We start from the raw sequence: 26,511 nt of genomic DNA on the forward strand, positions 1-26,511 counted from the left end.
CCCCCTCATTTTGTGATAGTGCGAGCGATGAATCTGTTTAAAGACAATGCAATGTCATATTTCCGTGAAATCCTCAAGAGGAAGCAAGTATCATTGGAGAGGTTCCGTGTTAAAGTCGCACAAAAAGAAAGAGTCAACAGATAGCAGTGATTCCGTTAGTGACAGTGAAAGTCGTCCTACCATAAATCCGATTGCTTTATGTATATTAAATTTAAATATTAAAAATATGAAAAGGTATGTATTTTGTATTAATCATTTTTACAGTATATGAATATTTTCGAGTTTTGGAACAAATCATCTGGGTTTCCATGATTTCTTACGGGAAAATTCGCTTTGATATACGAGTGCTTTGGATTACGAGCACTTTTCCGGAACGAATTATGGTCGCAAACCAAGGTACCACTGCAAGTGTAACTTCCATACAACTTTCCGCTGCTGCATTGCCAACCAAGTTTAATGAGTGGTTTGCACAAGGAACAAATTCCGCAAAAGGGCTGTGTTGTTTAATAAGATTTTGAAGTCCATTATAGCAGCCGGACATATTTGCTGTGTTGCCGTAGCTCTGCCCTCGGCAGTTTTGGTTTATTGATTTATTTATATATTTCATGCAGTCATGACAGATACCTCTGTGGGACTCCTCTTTTCAGTGGGCCCTAGGCACATTCCTATTTTGCCTAATGGTAAATGCGGCCCTGTGCACAATAAAGGATTACACCACTGGTTAATTTTAAGAATGTTCATGCGAAGTTGCTTCGACACCAGTTTTCGAAGTTTATTACACAGCTTTCTATTGATAGCTGCTTTATAAATTTTGCAGTCGTGTTTGACTGTACCAAACATGTACCTGTAGCCCGTGCAGCCATACAAGTATGTACACTGAATGCAGTTATGTATGTATCAATCTTTTCATGTTGTGAAATTCTATTATTTTGATATTACTTGTTCATTTTATTGAATTTTTATTAATTTGTACTGAATTCAAAAATCATCCTTATAAATGTCCTGAAAGAGGAAAGTTGATTTGGCGTGTTGTGTTTTTAATCAAAGGTGGACTGAAGACTATTTCTTCATTGAGTACGACCAAAAAGCAGTGTGTTTGGTGTGTAAGGAGACTGTGTCAGTTTTTAAAGAATATAATTTAAAACAACACTATGATTCCAAGCATAAATCTTATGATAAATATAAAGGAATATTGTGAAAAGAAAAGTGTTCAAAGTTGCAAAACGAATTAAGAAAATAACAAAACACATTGAAAATGTATCAGTCAAAAAATTTATCTGTTGTAACCAGTTATCAAGTTGCACATTTGATCGGTTTTGAAAGTAAACCGTTCAGTGATGGTGAATATGTTAAATAGTGTTTGTTAAAAGTTGTGGAAGAAATTTGTCCAGAGAAACGAACAGTGATACAAGACATTAGTTTGTCTCAACAAACAATTATGCGAAGAGTAGAAGATATTGAAAAGAATTTGTTCGAATAACTTTTGGAAACCATAAAACATGAAATATTTTAGTGTGGCACTGGATGACAGTACTGATGTAAATGACACAACCCAACCCAACTCCTTATCTTCATACGTGGAATTAATGTTAATTTTGTACCAGTTGAAGATTTAGCTGATCTACAGAGTATGCACGGAACAACTACAGGTGAAAATCTTTTAAATTTTTGCCAATCTATTGAAAAGTTAGAATTAAATATTAAAAATCTGGCAGGAGTCATAATTGATGGTGCAAAAAATATGACAGGTAAAAACATTGGGCTTATGGATAGAATAACCAATAAAATGATAGATATCAGAGCTGAACCTCCGATTGGAATTCACTGCATTGTGTGTCAAGAAGTTCTCTGTGGGAAAGTATTGGACCTCCAACATGTTATGAATGTGGTTATTTCAGCTGTAAATTTTATAAGATCATATGGCCTTAATCACTGTATGTTTCAACAGTTTCTTTCAGAAATTGAAGCTGAATACGAAGATGTAATTTTACATAGTTCAGTGAGATGGCTTAGTCGTGGCAAAGCGTTATATCGTTTCTTTAAACTGCGCCAAGAAATCGATATTTTTATGACAGAAAAATGAAAACCAATAAAACAACTATCAAATATGGAGTGGCTGTTTGATCTTGCAATTCTTTACAGTCATTTAAATGCTCTTAATTTAAAACTACAAGGGAAAGGAAAATTGGTCTCTGATTTGTATGGTGACATCAAATCATTTCAGAATAAGTTGTTATTATTTGAATCCCAAATTGAGCGAGACAATTTAGTTCACTTTGAATGTTGTACCAAGCTAAAAAAGAAACACACATTTCCAAAGAATCGTTGCCTCTCATTATTAAAATTACTTTTTGACGAGTTTGAAAATCACTTTGCTGATATAAGATCCCAAAAAAGACATAAGCTTGTTTGAGAATACATTTATTTCTTTGGCTGAAAACTACAATTCCAGCTTGCAGCTTGAAATTATTGATCTTCAAGCCAAAACATTGTTCAAAAATAAGTATATGGACTGCGAAAATAAACTACTTGAATTCTACAAGGCTCTTCCACTGAAGATTTTCTGCTAATAAAAGAAAATGCCATGAAAATGGCTACTTTGTTTGGATCAACATATGTTTGTGAGCAAATTTTTTCATGCATGAAATCATAAATATTTTAAATATCATATAAACAGAATAACAGATGAGCATCTTCATTCTGTATTGAGAATTGGCATCACAAATTTTCAACCAAATTTCGAACAGTTATCTAAAAATATCTAGCCTCAATCATCTCATTAAACATTAAGTTTTCTTCAGTGTATTGTGTGTTGTACTTAATAAAATTTCCGAATATTTTTGATTTTAGGTGTGTTGTTATATTTATTTATTCACTTTAATATTGAAAAGCAGTGATCCTTTGCAGGTTTCAAATTTTCTAAAGCGAGCATATAAAAGCAAAAGTAAGGTATTAAAAAAAAAAGTAAAATATTTTATTAAAAACTTTTGTAAGTCATATTTTTATAATTTTAATAAAATATAAAAAATAAATGACTGACATAGATTTGTTGCGCATAAAAATGTTGGGAATTTGCATTTCTTATATATAGCCTGAAAATAAAAATGGTAACATGAAAATAGAAACTTCCTTTTACATGTAACAAGGCATAGGAATGTAACACCCTAATTTTTCTTGAGAATCACTCAGTGTGGCATGCGAAACAAATCAAACTTTGAATATGGCCCCTGTATAGAAAAGGGTTGGACCCCACTGATCTAGAAGGTTCCACTGTTGTAGCCTCGAGGCCAAAAGCTCTGCTTTATTCTTTGGCAGTTCGAGATCCCTGATGAGGTCATTAAGCTCACTTTCTGTGATCTTATGCAGTTCAGAAAGGTAAAGGTTTGGATAAAATGGTAGATCCCTTGACATAGACAGCTGCTGTACTTCATGTATATCAAGTTGATGTTCATCAGTGTCTTCATCTTCATCAGGAATAGGTAGTACTTCACCATGAGGCACGGGACGAATTGCAGATGGTATATTTGCGTTTGTAACTGTCTACTTTTTCTTTATTGTCATCCCTTTTCTAATAGGTGGCACTACACAGTAACTGTCTGTGACATTATTTGTTGGCTCCTCCATATCATGTGCACTGCAAAAGGCATAAAACATCCCTTTCAATTCACTTACGCATTGAGTTTTGATAAACAGGTAGTGCAGCATATGGGTGGAGCCCAGTTCTTGTCCTGGTCCCCTAATTTATACCCAAAGTACAAGAAGTAGGCTTTTTTTATGGCTCAAGTTAAGGGATGCTTTCTTGAAGCTAACATGACTTCTCCACATACGTAGCAGAAGTCATCCTGACGGGGCATGTTAATCTTACACGACACAAATACTGTGCAAAAAGTAGGAATCTCATAGTGAACAACCATTAACTGAGAAAAAATGACCCAGTACCTAGCCATATTCGAGGATTACTGCAACAGAGTTGAAGCATTTGAGGTGATAACAGATTATCATGTGATAAGAGCATTGTGGTATTGAAACTGCAGTGTTGCCATGCGTTTTGCTGAGAGCAATTGATAGTAGAGTAGTTGATAATATAGAGTAATTTTCTAATATGAGACCCCAACTGTAATTTGAAAACAAGAGGCAATTGACAAATTTTAATGTAATTTTCGTGTTTAGCAGCATGAAATTAGTCAAGATTGGGTGTTTTTGTAACATGTTATGTGTTGACCTTATCATTTTATCACATGTACTGATGACCTTGAGTTCATTCTCATGGCATGACTATAGATGCTAGCCAGAAACTGTTCAGATCTAAAAAGAATTAGAATTATTTGCAGTTATTGCTATTTGTTGGTGAATAAACATGTTTGATTTTTGACTGTGAAACAAAAATTTAAATAGTTAATTGTTATGAAACATTTAAACAGATAAATATTATCAAAAATTGAAATAGATAAAAATATTATAAATGTTATCAATGATAAATATCATTATTTATGCTGTAAATTATGAAATTTGCTAATTAGACACTTTTGTTTACAGATCAAATTATCATCTGAGAATCCTTAATTGTGCTACTAGGGTGAGTATTTTGAAATGAACAAAAAAAAAAAAAAAAAAGAACACACACACACACAGTCGAACTTGGTTATAACGAGTGCGGAAATATAACAAGATCACGGCTGTAATGAGCAAAAAGCCATAATGATTTTAATTTACTCATATTCCCATACAATCACTCACCGTTATAACAAGCATATTACACGGATACGCCATACAAATTTTGGTAACTATACAAACATTCTTAATTGCTCGGGTAGTTGAAAAAACCCAATTCTGGGAATAGACAAAAACAAAAGGGGCGACTTCACTTATTTGACCACCCACATCAGATTAGGGGCTGGTTTATGACCTAACCTTGTTCTTTCCGGGCCGAGGGCTATACAATAGTGCATTGGCATTTCGCTTGTAATTTCTATGGTTATATTACCCTATTTACAGATTGTCTTTTATTCACTAAACCATAAATTTATTTTGGGACTTCTAAGAATTTTGGAAACAGTAATTGTATATACAGATCACTTTACTGACATTTTAAAATAAAATCAGTTAGACTTGAATCCATTCTTCGGAAACATGTCTACTAACAAAAGAAAGTCTCTCTCTCTGTTTGCGAAAAAGTTGAAATTATTTGTGAGTTAGAACTTGGTGCAAAAATGCTGACATGTGTAAAAAGTTTTCTTTGTCCTCTTCAATGGTATCAACCTTGTGGAAGAATAAACATGTTTACCTATCGGCACTGGAAAAGAACATAACCAAAAAAAAAAAAAAAAATTTTGAAAATGCAAGGTTTACAAACACCGATGAAGCATACAAGTGTCCAATCTATGACAACCCCCGAAGCCCACTTATCTCAAGGATTGACTTGCTGCCTGCAGATTAAGAACACCTTTTTATTACTGAAGAGGAATACTATAAATCTCTCATGCGGTATGCCCAAAATATATTTGAAACAAAAAGGCAGAACCATAGACAAAATACAAATTTCACCTCCCCACCCCCAGGCACCTTGAACCTTCAAACTGTATGTGACACTGTATAATTCAGGCCCAAAACCTTCAGGCCGATCTGTTACTTGACTGTACACTACACTATCTGATCAGTTTAACTGGACCCCTGTCTGGTGAATGCTGCTAAGTTATTCTTATTATTCCTTATTACTTCTCCTTTATCTTAGTTCCCTTCTTTGTTCACCATGATAGCGATTTCAGTTCCGTTCGCCCTTTGTTCTCCATAACTAGCATTACTAGTACCGTAATGTTAGCACATTGCCCTTCACGACTACTAACTTATATATATAATAATAATAAAATAAAAATATATTCACCCATTCCATGATTAATAGCAGTGGTTTCCAACCGGAGTACCCTCTAGGGTGCTGTGTTCCCCTGGGTGTCACAATAACATTCCATGGGTGCCACCTAATTTGGATTTAAATTACTTAAGCTTATTTATTTTTTTAAAATTTTTATATTTATTTCATTATAAAAAGGCATACAGTATCTTTTTAATTTTGTGGTGATCTATAATTCATGTTTATTTAGTACCTCTATATAAAGAATAAAATTATTATATAAGTATATATAAGTTGTATTATGAATTGTAACTTTGTTTATAATTATATTATTATAATAACTGTCATATAACATATTTTTTAATATTATATATTATATATATATATATATATATATATACATACATACAGGGTGTCTCAAAAATATTGGTACAAACGTTTAGGGGGGGAGGTAACATCTAAAGGTATGTGATTCGCATAGGAACCCATAACCGGAAACGTCACCGTAAGTTGGTACACGGTGCTGTTCATCAATTAGCGAGAGGGAAAATTTCTGGTTTACTCATTCAAGCAGTAGTCGCCGCACGAAGAGCATGCATCGATATACGAACTGTGAGCTGGCAGAAATGCACCTAGTGTATGGATTAGCAGAGGGCAATGGACGAGCCACTCAACGAATTTATGGAGAATGCTTCCAAGACAGACATGTACCGGACCACCATTTGTTTGCGCGTGTGCATCAAAATTTGTGCGATTATGGGTCATTTAGAGGTAACAGGAGTAGTGCGGGTAGACCACGTTCGATGCGAACTCCCGCAATGGAAGAAAGTGTGTTGAATGCCGTCCAGAATAATCCTACTACCAGCACACATGCCGTTGCCTCTGCCTTAGGAGTGTCTTGTTGCAGTGTACAGCGTGTCTGGCACCACGATTCCTTACATCCCTTTCATCTCCAAAGGGTTCAGTTACTGCTCCCCTAAGATCATCCTGCACGTGTGGCTTTTGTGCAGTGGTTTCTCCAAGAAAGTGTTCAAGACTTGAATTTTCCAGCTTATGTTTTGTTCACGAATGAGGCTTATTTCACTCAGGAAGGCTTATTCAATCAGCACAATGCTCATGTGTGTGCTCACGACAACCCACACGGTGTGCGCCTCCATGCGGCACAACATCGCTTCGCAATAAATGTGTGGGCAGGTATGGTCGGTGACTGCTTAGTCGGCCCATACCTGTTACCATCCCGCATGAACTCCGCTAAATATCGGATCTTTCTTGAACAAGTTCTACCAGGGTTACTTGACGATGTTCCAGCAAATGTTAGACGCAACATTTGGTTTCAACATGTTGGGGCGCCTGCCCATTATGGAAGGTGTGTTCGTGACCATTTGAACAGGCATTTTGGGCATCGATGAATTGGCCATGGTGGACTCATTGCGTGGCCCCCACACTCAGCTGATTTATCGAGCCTTGATTTCTTTCTGTGGGAGGGCCCTCAAATCTATTGTGTATGAATCGCCTGTGGAGACGGAAATGAATCTCGTGGCGAGACTCCTCTGCGCTGCTGCCACTGTAAAAGAAATTCCAGGTGTGTTCAACCGTGTCCGCCAATCCATGCTGCGTCGGTGTCATGCATGCATCGCGTCTCATGGTGGAACCTTCAAGCATCTGTTGTAACATCATGAAATGCATCCATCTCGTACTCCATTGTTAATATTATGTCAAATAAATGTTTGCCACTAATTACTGTCTTGTGTCATTTCTGCTTCTTGTGCCTCTTCTACTACTTTCCCCGTGACATTTCATGTTATGGGTTCCTATGCAATTCACATTCCTTTAGATGTTACCTACCTCCCCTAAACGTTTGTACCAATTTTTTTTTTTTTCTTTTTTCTTATTTTCTTTTTTTTTTTTGGCCCTTCCTTCCAAGCCTAGTCATTGCCAAGGTTCTCCCACCAGGGACTTATGCAATCCTAATAATTGGCCCACCTTCACATGGTAAAGTATAGACAATAGTGGGACCTTGTTTCCAAGGGCCTAGTGGCAAACAGGCCAGATGAACAACAGACAAACAATACACTATTTTCTTCATTTTTCTGACCTTTACAGACTGTGTTGCATCACAAAACATCACTGTGGAGTTGGGGAAAATCCCCGTGTCCACAAGATCTGTAACACTATACACTATGTCCTCCCTGTATACATTGTACTGCTCATACTGAGATTTTTCATACCTCATGTTTCAGTGACACCACATCTATGGTATATACATAATGTCTGCATTTGATCACTTAATCAGTACTTCAAATTCATCAAATTTATTTACAATGCTCTTAACGTTGCATTATTATCGAAGTATATATGCACCTGTTCTTACTCTTAGTTATCCTAATACAGCCCATGTATTTACTTGTTCTGTGATGACCCACAGTAGACTTGAAATTCCTGACACCTTGCTTTCCAGGCTGCTGGATGTACCAGTAGTAGCAGTGCAAGAATCACTTTCACCTCTGAATGCAGCTCTAGATAATCTATTAGTCTGTGTATCCGCCCCCACAAGCTAACAGTTTTCCAACCCCCATATCATTGCCTCGATAGCATCAGCAAATAATCTTGCATCTTCTATGTAAGTGTATCCCATTCCTGTAGAAACACATTCTCCTGTTAACAAGCATAGACTACGCTGAGAAAATTTCTAACCCACTACCCTTGCACATTCTCTCCAGGGCTGAATTGGTCGACAAGACTCCCAACATGTACTCTCTCCTATTGTGTGTGTGTGTGTGTGTGTGTGTGTGTGTGTGTGTGTGTGTGTGTGTGTGTGTGTGTGTGTGTGGGCAGAATTGCACACACTTTGACTTTTAAATTCAATCCTCATTTGCAACTTTTTCCCAACAGTGCCCTGTACTTGTTAATCATCAGATCTGCTACTCTTAATGTCATTAGTGCCAATGTGTACGCAGTGTGTATAGCGTTTGTGCTCTTAAAAGATATCTGCTCTACAACATCATCTACTTTTGCCCCTGGCTGAAATACCCTGGTCCTATTCTGCCTATCTGCCTTGCACAATATATTTTACATTTCCTGAAAATAGAGTTGCCGACAATAACTATGAGGGACTAAGAATGTGGGACCAGCACATTCTGCATTTGGGATTGCTGCTGTGTTGCCTAGTGCACAAGTGTGAGTTTGGCATTTTCTGCATTGGTGTACCATATCCTGTACCAAAAATTGATTTGTAAACATTGCACAGGTTGCACATTTCATTAGGCTTGATTTGCAGGTGAATTGCTTGGTTCTTCCCCAAGCCACAGCACTTCCTCTACTTTGTGCCCATTGCTTTGCTGCTCCAGTCTGAGGTATGATTTCCATTTAAATACAAATTAATTGGTTATCAATGAAAATTAATCAGTTTAAATACTGTAATTAATTGACAATACCACACCAAGCTAATAGATTTCTAAAGACAATGATATGTATCACACTATCAAGTTCAAGTTATATGTTATGCTATACTGTTAAGTTTTCAGAGTTTCAAATTAGCTATTTCCTTGCTAAAAGTAAAATTCCTTAGCTAAAAACAAAAAATATATGATAAGCTATGTGATTACAACATTCAAACTATTTCTGTATCTGTATCTTCCTCGCTTTTCCAATCTAGGGTTGGGTTAGATGATTCAAGGCCTTCCATCTTTTTTCTATCTTCCCAAATCTTATTTTCTGTCATCATCTCCCATTAATTTCCCTTTGTTTCCACATCCTCCCTAATTTGATCCCTCAATCTTTTCCGGGGTTTTCCCCTCGACCTCTTCTTTTCTATTTTCATATCAAACATTCTTGTTATTCTGTTCGAGTTCATCTCTTCGTGTGTCCAAACCATCGCAAATGTGATGCAATCATCTTCTCCCTCAAACTTTCTGTTTCTAAGTTCATTCTAATGTCAATATTTCTAATTTTGTCTCTTCTAATTTTAGCTATCATAGTCCTTAACAAATTCATTTCCTTTGCTCAGATTCTGCTGGTATCCTTTTTATTCATCCAGCATGTCTCAGCAGCATAGCCCAAAATAGGGACAAAGTATGCCTTATTTATCAGCTTTTTATACTTCATTGGAACTTTTCTAGCCATTAACAGGCTGTTATCATTACAGAATAAACTCTGACTAGCTGCTATTCTCCTTGTTATTTCCATATCTAGGCTGCCATTCTTTGTTAATACACTTCCTAGGTACTTAAGGCTACTTGTGTATCACATTTAAAACCTTACAATTCCACTGCACTACTAGTCACTAGCTATGATATCTGTGCCAAAATACCAATACAAGAGCTCTATGAAGATAAGTCATAACTTACAAAATCTCTAGCTAAATTTAAAAATAAGCAATGAAAATGACTAAGACTATTAAACTATTTATTAGACATAATTTAACATGTTAATTAATCAAAACAGCGGCAAAACTTTCCAAAAAAAAAGTCATTCTTTCGCACACTTTGCAGTCTTGTCCCCAGTTATCTTCCATTGCATTTACCTCTATTCTTATCAGAGGAATGGAGAAATCCATTAACTGTCAACTTCTAAACTATCTCAAAACCTTCTATCCGATTCATGTTTGCCAGTATATATTCTGTCAGTGATCCACTAGTGATATATTGGCTTATTTTATCCATCTGTGAACATATTCGTGAATCTCAAGCAGTTGTTTTTTGACATTTCAAAGGCTTTTGATTGTGTCTGGTGTAAAGGTCATCTTAATAAGCTTCCATCTTATGGTTTGCCAACCTTTTGCAATTAGGAGTCTAGTTTTCTTTCTGCCTTCCTGCTGCAAGTGAATTGCTTTCTGTCTTCTAACTTCCCCACTGATCGTGGTGTTTTCAAAGGTGCAGTTCTTTCTTTCTCACTCTTTTCCTCTTCTATATCAATGACCTTCTTCCACTGATTGGAAATTCTATCTGTAGTTTTGCCGATGATGGCATATTACATTTAACCTTCCAATTTGAGAAACCTTTCCTTGTACACACAGCTTCAACTTCTTGCATGTCAACCCCCAATCGCTTGAATTCTGATGTCTAAGTAATTCTCCAATAGGGCAACATTAACTTAGCTTATTTCAGTCCTAAAACTCAGTCTCATTTTATATCTTGCAAAATTCTGCTCCTGTGCTTTTATTCAGTGATACTAAGATTTCTAGACAATATCACTTCTCTGTTAGGAATTACTCAGACCTTCTAATCTTTCTTGCCATAAACATATCACAAATATTGCTTCCCTTGCATCTGAAAAATTTGGTCTTCTCTTTCATTCTCATTTATTTTCTTCTAAACTCTCTCTCTCTCAGTGCAAATCTCAAATCCACCCTACCATGGAGTGTTGTTCTCACATCTGGGGTGGTGCCCTCAAATTCTCTCTCAGGCTTCTAGACTCCATTCAGAAGAAGGCAGTCAGGTTCATTAACATCTTACAAAGTCTCTCAACTCCCTATCTTGGATACATTCTATTTTTGCTGCATGCTTTTTCTATGGATATTTCCATGGGTACTCATTTTCTGAATTGGCTTCTGTTATTCTCTCTCTCTCTCTCTCTCTTCCGGATCAGTCCTAACGTATGCCACAACTATCACCGTCCATTTACTGTCCAGCTTTAAACTCGCAGAATCAACTTTTCTTCTTCATTTATCGCTTTAATTTCTGTTTTCTGGAACAAACTTTCCTCTCACATATGTTTCCTGAAAATTACAATCTACAGAAATTCCAGTCTGACCAAATACCTTCATCTGTCTTCTCAACTTTCAACCCATGCACAGTACTAAGTACTACATTCTAAGACCTTTTGAGTTTGGGGTTTTTATTAAAAAAAAAAAAAAACACTTCAAAGAGACTTTCATAACAGTTACCTGGATTAGGCTTCCCCAAAACAGTGCAGTATTAATAGCGGCACTTAAAAAAAGTCTGGCTAATATGAGTAAAAAGGCATAAAAGCTTGTCTGTTGTTGATTGGAAAGATGTGATTTGGTCTGAGAAATCTAAATTTTGTTTGTACTCTAATGGTGCATGGCAATGGGTTCACAGGAGAAGCTGTGTGACATTTCATCCAGACTGTGTACAAGGTGTCTTACAAGCTGGTGGTGGGTCATAGATGCTTTTGGGATGTGTTAACTATTATGAAATGGCTCCTCTACTTGAAGTACCAACCAGAATGAATGAGGCTGATTATACAAGTATTATGGATAATCAGGTTTTTCTTTTCACTGAACACTTGAGGGACACTGGCGAGTTTGGTTCTCTTGTATGCCTGTATTAATACTGTCCAGCTCATAGGTCTTTACTGTTTTAAACTGGAATGAGGGAATTTAGACCAGATTTAAATCATATAGAGAACATATGGGATGGTTATCTTGAAAAGAAAGTGAAAACACGAACCTGAATGAATTATTGACTCGGTTGTTTTCATAATTGCCTAATATTGATTTTAACTATTTCAGAGTCTAGTTGAATCCCTACCAACAAGAATTCATGAAGTGATGCATACTAAAAAGAGGGTTAAACATTATTAACTGAAAAATTGCACAGGTGACTTAAGTTTTATAAATTTGTATGCTTGAAAAGTAGCATCAACATCATCATTCTAAGGGCCAAGCCCTGTCGCCATAGAGATCTTTTTTTCTCCACTCATCCCAGATTTGGACATTTTGTTTTGTCTCACTGTAGTTCATTCTTGAGAGTTGGAGCACATCATCAAGTGGTGTGATTCTTGGTCGTCCTCTGCTTCTTTTCCCTTCAAGCTGTCCTTCTAGTATGTTCACCATCCAATCATTGTGTCTCTAGAGTTGTCCTAGGAACCGCATCTTCCTCTTTATTATGATTTTCTTGATTGTTCTTTATTCCACAGCTACTCTGAGGACCTCCTCATTCGTCTTTTTGTATCTCCAGTTGATTTTCATCAAGGTTCTCCAGCAAAACATCTCAAATACTTCCCCATTTTTTTTGCTGTTATTGACCATGTTTCACATCCATACAGCAGTATATTCTATTTATAAGTTTTCACAAATCTCTTTGTCTTTTCTTTGTTCACCTTGCTTGCAATAAACATTTTTTTTCCCGACATACAAGAGGATGGCTTTTGCCATCCTCTTGTATGTTGCTTCCCAGATATATAAATGAACTTACTTGTTCAATTTTCTCATCTATTTCTACCTTGTCTGTTTTTCTTTTCTTGCAATCATTATTTTTATCTTTTCTGTGTTAATTTTGACCTACAATCTAAGAAAACTCCTTCCATTACTTCTGTTGTGTTTTTCAAATCTTTGTTTTCCGCTAGTGTTTTCCGCAGCTATATCATCTGCAAAACATATGAATTGAACCTGATCTCCTGCTATGCTTATTCCTTTAGTTTTACACACCTAACTTTCTCTAAAGTGTCCTGCGCGAAGACAAATAATCTCTATTTAAGTATCAGGTTTAACCCGATTCGGTAATTTTCATTCCAGTGATCACGACATACGGTCAAAAAGCGTTGTCAGCTTCAGGAAGGAAAATCGTTTTGAATATTTTCGTTAGATTCTTTTAATTGCGTTAATTTGATTTTTAATTGTTTTAAATTGATTTGAATTGTGTTAAATTGATTATTTAATTATTTATATTTTACTCTAATGTACCGGTAAGTTGTCGATTTTTTCGTTTTTTCCGTTTTAATTTCTGGAGGGTATCATACGGAAGTGTTCTATGCACTATATTGAGGTAAACTCCTCTTATTATTTTACTAATATTATTATCAACATAGAACATATTGAGTAGTACAGCTCTGATTCATACTATCTAATTAATTTTTAAACTCTTATTGACTATTTCATTCACTTCCTGTCTCTCCAGCAGTAAACAATCGATACACACAACTATGGGATATTTTTTGAATGACTTGGTACAAAATTACATTAAATCTACACTAAGGTACTCGGCCCAAAGTTACCATATTTCTTTTCTAAAAAGCGCGAAGACAAATAATCTCTATTTAAGTATCAGGTTTAACCCGATTCGGTAATTTTCATTCCTGTGATCACGACATACGGTCGAAAAGCGTTGTCAGCTTCAGGAAGGAAAATCGTTTTGAATATTTTCGTTAGATTCTTTTAATTGCGTTAATTTGATTTTTAATTGTTTTAAATTGATTTGAATTGTGTTAAATTGATTATTTAATTATTTATATTTTACTCTAATGTACCGGTAAGTTGTCGATTTTTTCGTTTTTTCCGTTTTAATTTCTGGAGGGTATCATACGGAAGTGTTCTACGCACTGTATTGAGGTAAACTCCTCTTATTATTTTACTAATATTATTATCAACGTAGAACATATTGAGTAGTACAGCTCTGATTCATGCTATCTAAAGTGTCCTCCATATGTAAGTTAAATAGTAATGGTGAAAGGTATAGACTTTTTAAATATTTTTTTCCCCTCTCTGTGTGTTCACTTTCCTGCTGTTTTCTAGCCGTTGGTCACCTTTAGTCAGCTGTGCTACTTGGACTTATAATTTTATCATATTGTAATAATTGCTGCCAGCTTTGCAGGACCTGCTATTGCTTCATATTTTTCACTGTAACAGTTTATGAAAGCAGGCTGTTTCTAACTGAACATAATCCCAGAATACATCATTGGGGGAACTCAACTCCTTCCACATAATATGGATAACTTAGCCCCAAGTGAAGTACCCTTTTGAAATTCTTCCCTTTATAGATGAGAATTTAGCTCAGCTCTTTCCAAACAAATAGTAAATAATTGTTCGGTTTAGAAGCTTATGCTGATTTTGATTTATTTGAATCCATCACCTGTTTGTAATGTTGATACAGGGCATTCATTTTAAAAGTAAAATAGTCAAAGGAAAATACCATTTAATATCAAAAAAATTAACAAATAATAGTATCAAGGTGGAGACCATTACTTGCTGTACAGGACTCTTCCTTACTATAGTAATTTTCATTGTTTAAACGTGGATCATTTATTTGAACAGCTCAGAAAAGAAATGGTATCTAGCTTATTGTTATTTGCCAATATAACAGTGTGTTAATATATAACTCTGCAAAAAGATTTGATATATCAACAAAAAACATGTAAAAATGTGAGCCAAGTTCTTTTGCAAGCTTTGCAAAAACCTCCACTGTGAAAAGGCTTGAGATCAAACAGTGATACCAAGTTCATCATAAGCTCAGCCATGAAAAGCACTGAGATGAAAAAGTTTTGTCAAGTTTGCTATTTGCTTAACCAGATTAAAAGTTTGTCATACACTTGGCGGATTCACCATATTATTTAAATTGCAGTTAATTTCATGTTCATAAGGTGATGAATCCATCAAAAGTATGACAAACTTTTAATCTGGTTAGTCAATAGAAAACTTGGCATAACTTCAGATCAGTGCTTTTCATAGCTAAGCCTGTAATGAACTTGGTACAACTTTTTGATATTGATGCTTTCCATGACTGAGGTTATGATGGACTTGGCATCACTGTTTGATCACAACATTTTCATTGGAGGTTTTTGCAAAGCTTCTGAAAGAACTTGGCTCACTTTTTTTTACAACAAAATACAATTTTTTGTATTTTGTTCTGATGTAAAAAGTGCCGCATATGTCCTCTATTGTTAGTAATACATAAATTGCTCTTTTGATCATGTTGCAAAAGACACAACAATAATGGTTTATGTTAATACATTCTTCACCACATTTTCATTGCTTTATTTGAACTGCTGAATGTTTTGTGGATTGCTTTCATAAGCATCCTGCTTTAATAACCCCAATCAAAAGACATCTGGGGATGTTAAATCAGAAGACATAGGTAGGCCAAAGTCATGATATGATTTACCGTATTTCCCCATGTATAAGACGCACCTTAATTTTGGAGCCCGAAATTTGAAAAAAAAATGTATTACATAATGTTATTGAACTCAACTTTTATTCATCATAAAATTCATACAACTCATCACTGTCAAAACTCCCATCCATTAGCTTGTCCTCAATCTGTGTCTGATGACGAATCACTGTCTTCATATATTGCCTCATCCTCAGTTCCATCTATGGCATTTGAAATGCCACACTTCTTAAATGACTTGACAACGATCTCAATCTTGATATTATCCCAGGATCTTTTCACCCAGGTACAAACTTCTCCTATAGTTGGTTTCTTTACTCTTCCTGCTGGTGTCAAATTGTCCCCAGAAGACTTCATCCATTGGTTCCATTCGTCTCTCATGTCAGCTTTGAAGGGTTTGTTAATGCTGACATCAAGTGGTTGGAGCTGGGATGTCAAGGTATGACGGCAAGTTTTGTTTTTTGCTCTGCAGCAATCTTCTTTGTATTTTTTGTTATGTGTGCTCTGAACTGATCAAGCACCAATAGGGCAGGTTTGCGTAAGAGCCCACCTGGTCTCCTGCTCCAAACTTTCCCAAACCAGATCTTCATCCCATCCTGATCCATCCAGCCCTTGTCATGAACGTGGACAATCACTCCTCGAGGATTGTCTTCTTTTGGCATTGTTTTGCGTTTGAAAATCAGCATAGGAGGCAGTTTGGTTCCGTCGGCACAACAAGCTAGAACAACTGTATAATGGCTCTTTTCATGTCCACTTGTCTTCACAGTTACAGTTTTCACCCCCTTCTTATCAACAGTTCTGTTACTTGTGACATCAAATTGAAGGGGACTTTGTCCATATTTGCAATCTGTCCCAACTCAAACTGATGTGTCGTCCGACATTGAATGACAAAACGATGAAATTCAAGGACCTTCTGCTCATAGCTTTCAGGCATCTTTTGGGCAAGTCTGGTGCGTGTACGCATGCTTAGTCCATTCTGTTTCATGAACCTGAAGCACCAATTGAAAATCAGTAACTCCTTTGAAATCAGTAACTTCTTTTTCATCAGCAATTCTTCTTGCCTCCTGCTGAACCATCTTTGTGGACACAGGAATTCCAATTGCCCTTTGCTCTTCAATTCCCTCTCTAAATCAGGCCATTTTGCTGACTTGCCTCTAATGGCCTTCTTCTGCCGTGGCGTTTTCAGTAGGGTTTCTTCTTCCCATAGCCAGTCTCGGATTGTTTTCTCAGTTGGAGGAGGACCAAACTTACGTTCAGCAGCACGATTTCCATTCACTTTTGCAAACTGGATCACTTTTAGCTTGAATTCAGCACTGTACGAAAATCTTTTCTGAGCCATTTCTGGGCAGAACGTGGCAAAACGTAACCTAATATACCAGTAACAAGTGCGAAACAATGAGTGCAAAGACAACAAGCGCGAAAAAGTGGGAAATGCAAGTAAAAAAAATCTATAACCATTGTATGAGACGCACCCAGTTTTTAGACCCCAAATTTTTCGAAAAAAGGTGCATCTTATACATGGGGAAATACGGTAATCCCCAAAAAAAAACCTTAACATTTCAGTGGTTGAGGGTGTGGTATAGCAGGTTGCATCATTCTGTTAGAGTCGGGTGTCTCTTTCTAGCAATGCAATAAACTGCACTGTGATGCCTTCATAAACATCAGAGGTGATAGTTTGCTCAAAAAAATAAGTGCCCTACTACCATTAAAGATATCCCTGCCAAAGACTGATTTTGTGGGCATGTGAGGAGGTTTTGCAAAAAAAATGCGGGTTTTCAGTACTCCTTATTCTCCAATTTTGACTTTGACACAGCCACTGAGGTGAAACTACACCTCTTCAATGAAATACATTTTATAGAAATTTCAGTACCTTCACAGTGAAATAAGCTTTTAAACCAGTGACATTACCGTACTCTTTTAACATGACCTTGAAATTGAAACTCAAGGATACTGTGTATTTGGTATGGAAAAAAAGTAACAGGTATTTGCTTACAGAAAAACGAGATGAACCAAGTGATACCTTCCTTTTGAATGTCGACTTTCCATAAAGATTTGAAGATTGCAGCATTATTTGTTTAATATTAACTAAAGCACTGGGCAAGAACACTCCTTCTTTCGTGTTCCTTATTCACACTCTCAAAACTTCTTTAATGTCTTTAAAACCTCTAATAGTATGTCTTGCTTCTTCCCAAATTTTATTCAGATCCCACCTCTACAACATCAGGTAGGACTCTGTTTTCTGATAATTAATTACCAGTGGCTGAATGCTAAATTTCCACAATATCCTGCAAATATTTGCACTTGAATTGAGCTCTGTCCATTCAAAGCTTTAAGCAAAGGAATCAAACCTCCTTGCAGGTGTTTAGGCTCTAGATGATTCAGTTTGAAGAACTGAAGCCTTTTTCAGTAAGAGGATACTTTTTTTTTTCCCCCTCACAAATCTCATTGCTCTTCTCTGCGCCTGTTCCAACAAATCCGCTTCCTTCCTAAAATGAGGTGTCTTGATCTGTATGCTGTATTCAAGATGTGGCCTAACCATTGCCATATACTATGAGATAATCACATCCTTATCTCTTCTCTCATAATTTTGGCTAAGGGCTTTCTTAGCTGTTTTTGCTGCCTCTGTTGATATAACTGGCAAAATTTCACTATGTCCTTGACTGACTCCCCCCCGTGAGCTACCCTTGCAGCCTGTCTGTGTTGCTCAGAAAACTTCATATCTGACTGCACGATTACTCCCAGATCTTTTTCCATTCTCCACTGTCCTGAATGTGGTACCACACAGCTGAGCTGGTATGTTAATCTGGAATTACTGCTCCCCATATGAAATGCTTTGTCGTGTGCATTAGTCAATGTTAAACTTCTGAGCCAATCTGTCTAATTTTATTTCAATGTTATTGCAGTAGCATACCCTGTTGCAGTAGCATTAGCAACTAAGGCCATATTGCTCGGGAGATATGCGGTGGTCATTCCCTGACTTTTCCGCATCCTCCGTATTTGGTGGTCACGGGCTCGAACCCCGGTCTAATCAAGAAGCGTGTGCTACGCACTGCTGCTCCTGCCCACCTGGCTACGGAGGTGCCTAGCATACCCTGATTACTGCCATTAACCACCCTGACAACTTTTGTATCATCTGCATACTTAGACATTACTCCTGAAGCACTTTCATCAGTATCATCAATAAATAAGGAAAACAATAATGGGCCCCCCCCCCACCCACTGATCAGGGACACCACCACTATTAAGACAAGCCAGTGCCCTTTGATAACTATTCTGTCTTCTTTATCCATAGCAGTAATTGCCCTTAATGCCACACTGCTCCAATTTGTACGCTGTCTTATATGTGCAACAGTGTTAATAATTACCTTCTGAAATTAAGTGTTTGATATCAAAATTATTTTTTGCATCCAGTTCCTGTTACTGCATCATAGCAGCCAATCAGATTGGTCAGACAAGATCTCTCTTTTAATAAATCCATGCTGTGACTGCAATATAGCTGCATTTTTGCTTAGCCAGTCTTGCAGTACTTCTTTAACCAGCAACTCCATTATTCTCCCTAGAACTGAAATCAAGCTAACAGGAATTGTGCATTTGCACAATTCCATCCATGGGGGGCCTTCTCTGAATCCAAGGATGTTCTCATAATTTTGGCTAAAGTTTTTCTTAGTTCTTTTTGATGTCTCTGTTGATATAACTGGATAGATTCTATCCACCCAAAGTGCCCCCTAGGTTTATTTCATCAGTTTTTCTTCCACTTTCCTCTCAGTTATCACAAATTCATTTAGCTTCCTATTAGACTTTGATATGCTTCTGGCATCTGCCAACCCTAAAAAAATTATCATGTGTGAATATAGATGTAAAATACCTATCTTGTTTGTCAGCAATCTGAGTAGGATCATCAGCAGTTAAACCATCCATATCTAGTGGACCAATATGATTGGTCACAACCTCCATTGTGACGATTGCAAACTAGTTTTATATCTACTGCAGGCTTCTATATCACCTGATAATTTATTTGCATTTTTCGTCTCTGCTGCATGTCTCATCAGTTCATCTGACATCTGTTTAGGTCTAAGTCTTAGTTGATATAAAAAGCCTAGGATCTATGATTACTTCCCTAAATGCTTCCCATTTAGAATTTTCTGTTGGTAACATCATGAGTTGCTTCTAATGCATAGAATTTAGAAACTCTTTATGAGACCACTGTAGTCACCTTTATGAAAGCAAAAGCTCTTTCCTTTTCACTTGATGATACATCTTTAAGTAAATCACACCTCAATATGCTGTGATTTCTGTCATCTAGTGGTTCTTTTACTTGCAGATTTTTAATGCATTGAGAATCATTGCTGATAATAAGATCAAGATTATTGCTTTCTGTCATTGCTTCTTTAACATGCTGGTATAGAAAACAGTTATCCAAGATATTCACGAAAGTTTTACTACTGTGTGAGTGACCACCCCACACAGCATCAAGTTTCAGTCATTTTATGGAAAGTTAAAATCCCTCATTATAAGATAAATGAGTGACCAACCCACCCAGTAGCAAGTTCCATTCATTTTCTGGTAAGTTAAAATTCCCAATTATAAGATTCTTATACTCATTGCAGTCATTAAGCCTACAACGTACTCATCTCATTTTTGTTTTCCCAGTGTTTGTGTCACACAAGTCTGACACACCATTGCACTGCCCACCCATGTTGACTGGATGCACTGCCTTAGATTTTTATGTGCTGCTTTAATTGAGAGCATAAACTCTCCCTACCCCTGTCCTCTGTATATACATTGTACTCTCTAAATTTAAAGTCAGCATCAGAATGCTGAATAATACTGTCTCCAATATTTTTGCAATGTATGCGTTTGATGATTTGACCAGTATTTCAAAATTCATCAAATTTATTTACTATGCTTCTAGCTTTAGTTTACATGAAAATATACATATCCTCTGTTTTTACTCTGCATAACCCTAAAATAGTCCATGTACAAGTGATCCCCGCTTAACGCTGATAATTTGTTCCAGAAAAACAGAGCGCTGAGTGAATCCACGATAAGCGAGTGCTGCATTCCCATAAGGTAACATGTATTTGTGAGTTGCAGTCAGTGCCATAGGATATTTCCTAATCAATAATAAACAGTAGTGAAAAGATTCACAAATGTCGGTCAAAATATTTAATATTCAAATATTTATACATGTAAAATATTCTGCATTACATACAAATATAATTATGTGATAACTACTTACGTATCAAAATTAAACTTAAAATTCCAATTAAAATCATGAATTTAATTGATGAATTTAATCATGAAAAATGTATTGATTTTGGGTTGTACTTTGGCCCACTTCCTGGTAAACTAAAAGGGGTTTTAATTTTAAATCCCCTGTAGTGTTACCACCCAACACCCAAGTCAACAAATCCTTCGCTGCTTTGAAACCTCGCATGTTTTTTCCTTCTTTCAATATGAAACTTCTTTTAGGCATTCATTTCTAAAAAAGTCCTGCTTCATCTATGTTAAAAACTTGTTGAGAAGTATAGCACATAATACCACTCTTCAATAATTTTAACAAGTTCTTTTTCAAAGATTTTGGCTTCTTGATCTGCAGTTGCGGCTTCTCCCTGAATTTTAAATCTAATAAACCAGCCCTTACTAGTTTTAAATGGTTCCATATTTTTTTTTTTTTTAGGTGAGTTTTCCTAATCTCTCTCTCTTTTTTTTATATAATACCATGGATTCCGGTTATTTGGGCCACTGGTTAATCGGGGCAGCCGTTTATTTGGAGCAAATCTTAAAAAATAGCCAGGGCTTACTTCACTTAATTGGGACAACATGCCGTTTAATCGGGGTTTAATCGAGACCGTAGCACTGGAGATTACCCTACTATTGTCTGCGACTGTACCACGTGGTTCAGTCGGATTTCTGGAGGTCACAACCATAAAACAATAAAAACAATTAGCAGTCACCTGTTTATTGGGCTTTTCTGTCAGTGCAATTTATTATAAACAGATAGTAAACTCAATCTTATTGAATTTGCAATAATACCGACAGCTGGAATTCTGTGGGTTATTATGTGAAATGTGTTTACACTAACATGGAATCTTCAATCATATAAAAAAATTAAGTTTCAGAATCTTCTCTTCATTCCTATTTTTAAAGCTTCATAACTTGTTACTCCATTCTCACTTGCGCGTATTGTGTTACTTGCAATTTGTGTGTGCTGTGTTCTTTGTTATTGATTGCTTATCTTTTTACTGTTTTAAATTTTAACCCCCACACACAAATGTCAGTGAACAGAAATGTCAACTAGTTAATATACATATTAATTATTCTGATTATCATGTATATTCTTCCGATTTTCACGTATTATTTAATTTTTTAATTGGTAAGGTAATAAAGGGTAAATTTGTGCTTAATATATCTTTACTTTTATAGCCTGTCGATAACATTCCTCCTATTTTCGCTAATTAGAATCGCTGTTTAATAGAATTAAAATTCAATTCACAAACGTGATCACAATGACCAGCGCTTACTACATATAGTATAGTGGACGGTACTTTACTATGGTGACTCCATCATAACATGATTTTATTGTACAGTGAACCAATTGTAAAGTGAGGGTTCATTGTATTTTTAACCATTTACGTGAAACTTCGGATAATTGGGGCAGCCACTTAATCGGGCCAAAATGCACTAGTCCCGATGTGTCCCAAATAACCGGAATCGACTGTATTTAACTTAACTGAATTTTGCATTGGATATTATCGTCAATAAAATTAGTTAAAGTCTTTCCATTTCAATCCTGATAGCCAGCCTAGCCCTAGTTGCTTGTAGTGGAATAGCTGTCTTTCCTGCTGCTAAAATTAATTCTTTATTTTTTACAATTGTTCTTACAGTTAAACTTGCCAGTCCTAAATTATGGCACACATCCGCTTGTCATTGACCAGAATCAATTCGCTTCAAAACGTCTAATTTAATTTTCAAATTCAGTCTTTTTCTTACATTTGTGGTCTTCGTACTGCATCCAGACCTTGTTGCTGTTTCATTCTTATCCACCGTTATTAATTCTTCGAAATGTAACTGCGTTGGTTTTATTAATTATGATACAATGTCCGAGTAAAGTGCCTGTTACGCACAATGTCTAATGCTGTACTGAGTGATGACTAGACTTCGGATAAATGCATATAATGCAAATATTACAAGCAGTATACTAGATCATTTTTTAAAATGTTGTCTCGGAACAAGTCACTGTACTGCAATTAAATTAGGGTGCGAGAAAATTTCACTGAGCGTGGGCAAATTTCTCAAGTCGGCATGGGAAACGTTTTAATGCTGTTTTGCTATTCATTTTCAAGCTGTCGACTCCATCAAATGACACGATTTCGTTAAATATGCCAAAAATACAATCTGTAAAAGAGCATTATAGTGATTTGTGACAGCATTATATACGGGTCAGATACGGGTTATAATATAAGAACAGCGTCATAGCGAATCAGTGTAAAGCGAACCGAGTTATAACAAGAGCCTGCTGTATTTGTTGCTTGAAATCTCCAACACCTTGCTTTTTAAGCTCCTGCATGTTGTAGTAGATGCAATGCAAGAATCACTTATACTCTGGCTGCTGCTGCTGTTAAATCTATCTATTATCTTGTTTTTCTGACCCACCTAATACTGCCTTGATAGAATTATTAGGGAATTTTTTAAAAAAGTTTTTGTCGTCTACTTTTCTTCGTTTCCAAGTAAGATTCCACTCAAAGGGCATGTTTCAATAGTATATGGTATGACATTTATTCACCAGTAATGACATGTGCCACTTCAAACACAGATTTTGGCAAACTGAACACTTCAAATGCAAAACTGGCACTTCCTCCAGTTGCATAACATTATTCGCTAGCACCCTTATGCAATTGGCCCAACAATCATTACTTGCTGCCTAACCCACATTATTTAACATTAGAAATGGTAGAGGCATATGATCAGAGCCGGATTACCGCACAGGCATATGAGGCGTATTCCTCGGGCACCACATGCCCAGAGTCCCCAAAATAAAAAAAAAAATTTTTTATTTCATTTTAAAGCTTTAACTCACACAAATGTGTTATATATATATGAAAATTGAAAACGACACGGTGATCACATTGTTAGAGCTGTGTCCACATACCTTATATCACTCACCGGCAAGTGGCGAATTGCATGGTGTTTGTGTACAGGCAATAACACACAGGTCACATAGGCACAGATTAGATCACCATCAGCCATTTTCAATCCACTGCAGGATGAAGGCCTGTCCAGCAACTTTCCAGTTCCTTCTATTTTTTGCAATGGCCATCCATTTACTACCCACAAACTCATGAATTTCATCTGTCCATCTCCATCATTGTCTTCCAGGTTTCCTTCTAGCTCTTCTTGGGTACCATTCTGTAATTTTTTAATTCCTCTGTCATTGTGTATAGGAGCTATGTGTCCTGCCCAAGTCGATTTCAGTTTCGATAGTTTCAGTTTCAGTTAGTTTCGATAAGAATGTCCTTTACTTGAGTTTGCTGCTTAATCCATGTGTTTCTCTTCTTATCTAACAGTCTGATTCACAGTATAATTCGTTCCATTCTTCGCTGTGTAGTTCTCAGCTTCTCTTCCATTCTTTTGGTGAGTGCCCAAGTTTCACTTCCATAAGTCATGGTGGGGAGTGTACATTGGTTCATTATTTTACGTTTTGGACAAATTGGGATATTGCTTCTCAGTATGTGACTATATTTCCTGAATGCTTTAAATCCAAAATTTATTCTTCTCTTGACTTCCAGCCATTTATCATTATTACAGCCAATGACTTGTCCCAGATAAGTATATTACTCCACCTTTTCAATTACTGCTCCTTCAATCATTATATCCCTTTCTGTGGCATACTTTTTCATCATTACTGTTGTTTTAGTCATATTCATCTTTAGTTCAAAATCCTTACTAACTATCTCCATAACTGATTAAGATTTTCCTCTAATTCTTTGTGATCGTGGTGTATGACGACAATGTCATCTGCAAATTGTAAATGGTTTAGATACTATCCATTCACACTGACTCCTTTCTGTGACCAGTCTAATCTTCTGAAAGCTTCCTCAAGAGCAGCAGTAAACTATTTCGGAGATATTGTGTCTCCTTGTCGAACTCCTTTCTCAATTTTAAATTTGCTACTGTCTTTGTCTAGTCTAATAAAGAAGGTAGTGTTCTCATATATTTTCCTCAAAATCATAATGTATGGGGTATCTGTGCGTTGCCTCTCCAGTGCCCGGAACATTGCCTTATGCTGTATGGAGTCAAATGCCTTTTCATAATCCACAAATGCCAGGCATAATGGTGTTATATTCATTTGCTTTCTCCATTAGCTGTGATATTACTTGAGGTTATCCATAGTTGAAAATCCTGTCCTAAAGCCAGCTTGCTCTTTCGGTTGATTCCCATCAAGTATTCTTTCTAATCCGTTAGTGAATAACTTGTAGATGTGGGATAACAAGCTAATTGGTCTATAATTTCCAATTTCTGATTTATCTCCTTTCTTATGCAGCAAAACTATGATTGCATTATTCTACTCCTTAGGCATCACACCTTTTCTAATGCATTTTGTGAAGAGTCTTGCCAGTTTTTGTGTCATGTCTATTCCTCCCAATTTTAACAAGTCTCCAGTAACTTCATCTTCCCCCGGGGATTTCTGATTCTTCCTTTTCTTCAACACATGTTCTACCTCATCAGGAAGGATATCGGGTATGTCGTATGTGTTACTATTTTGTGATCCATCTTCCCCACTGCTGACATCTTTCCCTCGCTTCTTGTATAATTCTCTATAGTAGTCTTTTGCTATTTTAATTATGACTTCTCTGCTATTTTATACCAGAGAAGGTATACCATCGCTATTCTTCAATTTCAGTGTCATTTGTCTTTCTGTATTACTGCTCATGGCTGCTGATTTAAGTCTTTTGCTTTCCCTTAATGCTTGTTTTACTTTTCTTGTGTTAAATCTTATGTCTTATCTGAGTCTCTTTCTAATGGATTTGCATAACTCAGTATACTCAATTTTCTCCTTGTCAGTGTTTATCTTCATCTTCATTTGTCGTCTTTGGTTCATCATTACAAGTGTTTCTTGACTAATTTTTTCTTCTTTGGATTTCTTTTTACCTATAGGTTTCTTGGGCTTTATCACTTTCAGAAAGTTGTAATATTCCTCGTCGATATCTTGGTCCTGAGCAGTCTGCAGAAGCTCAAACTTGTTCTTAAGTTCAAGTACATAACTTCTTTTTCTCCTCTTCTGTTATCTCAAAGACCTTTGTATTATTTACTCGAGTCAGTTTTTTTCCTTTCTTTTCTTACATCTATATCAAGTGTGAATCTTATCATTCTGTGATCACTTCCAACATTTACCTTGTTCAGCATGGTAAAATCATTCACAATATATCTTCTGTTAGTGAGGATGAAGTCGATTTCATTAGTTGTTAATCCATTTGGGCTCTTCCATGTCCACTTCCTGTTCACCCTTTTCTTGAAAAAAGTGTTTGTTACTGACATTCCTCAAGATTCTGGCAATTCCACAAGTCTTTCATTTCTTTCACCAATTCCAGAATTTCCTATAGTTCCCTTCACCAGTTTTGTCTCTTTCCAACCTTAGCATTAAAGTCCCCCATAATGATAGTGTAGTGGGTTTTCTGCTCATCTAGAAGACTCAGTTTCAGTGTACATTTCTTCAACCTCTTCATCATCATGACCTGATGTTGGTGCATAAATCATTATAACCTTTAGCTTGTACCTCTTAGAAATCCTGAGTAGTAGTCTTGGTGATGTACTTTT

The 26,511-nt window shown here is 36.3% G+C and overlaps 1 protein-coding gene across 1 annotated transcript in view; it reads left to right on the top strand.

Moving 5' to 3' along the window:
• Hibch (3-hydroxyisobutyryl-CoA hydrolase) overlaps positions 1–26,511 on the top strand; it is a 366,114-nt gene that overhangs the window by 35,774 nt on the left and 303,829 nt on the right. The window contains exon 2 of the mRNA XM_090380451.1: positions 4,537–4,576. Within this exon, the coding sequence (XP_090236577.1) occupies positions 4,537–4,576 (40 nt within the window). The remainder of the gene's footprint in view (positions 1–4,536; positions 4,577–26,511) is intronic.

The sequence above is a fragment of the Mastigoproctus giganteus genome, chromosome 1 (genome assembly GCF_048544385.1).
Source record: "Mastigoproctus giganteus isolate SK-2022 chromosome 1, ASM4854438v1, whole genome shotgun sequence".
NCBI classification, from domain to species: domain Eukaryota; kingdom Metazoa; phylum Arthropoda; class Arachnida; order Uropygi; family Thelyphonidae; genus Mastigoproctus; species Mastigoproctus giganteus.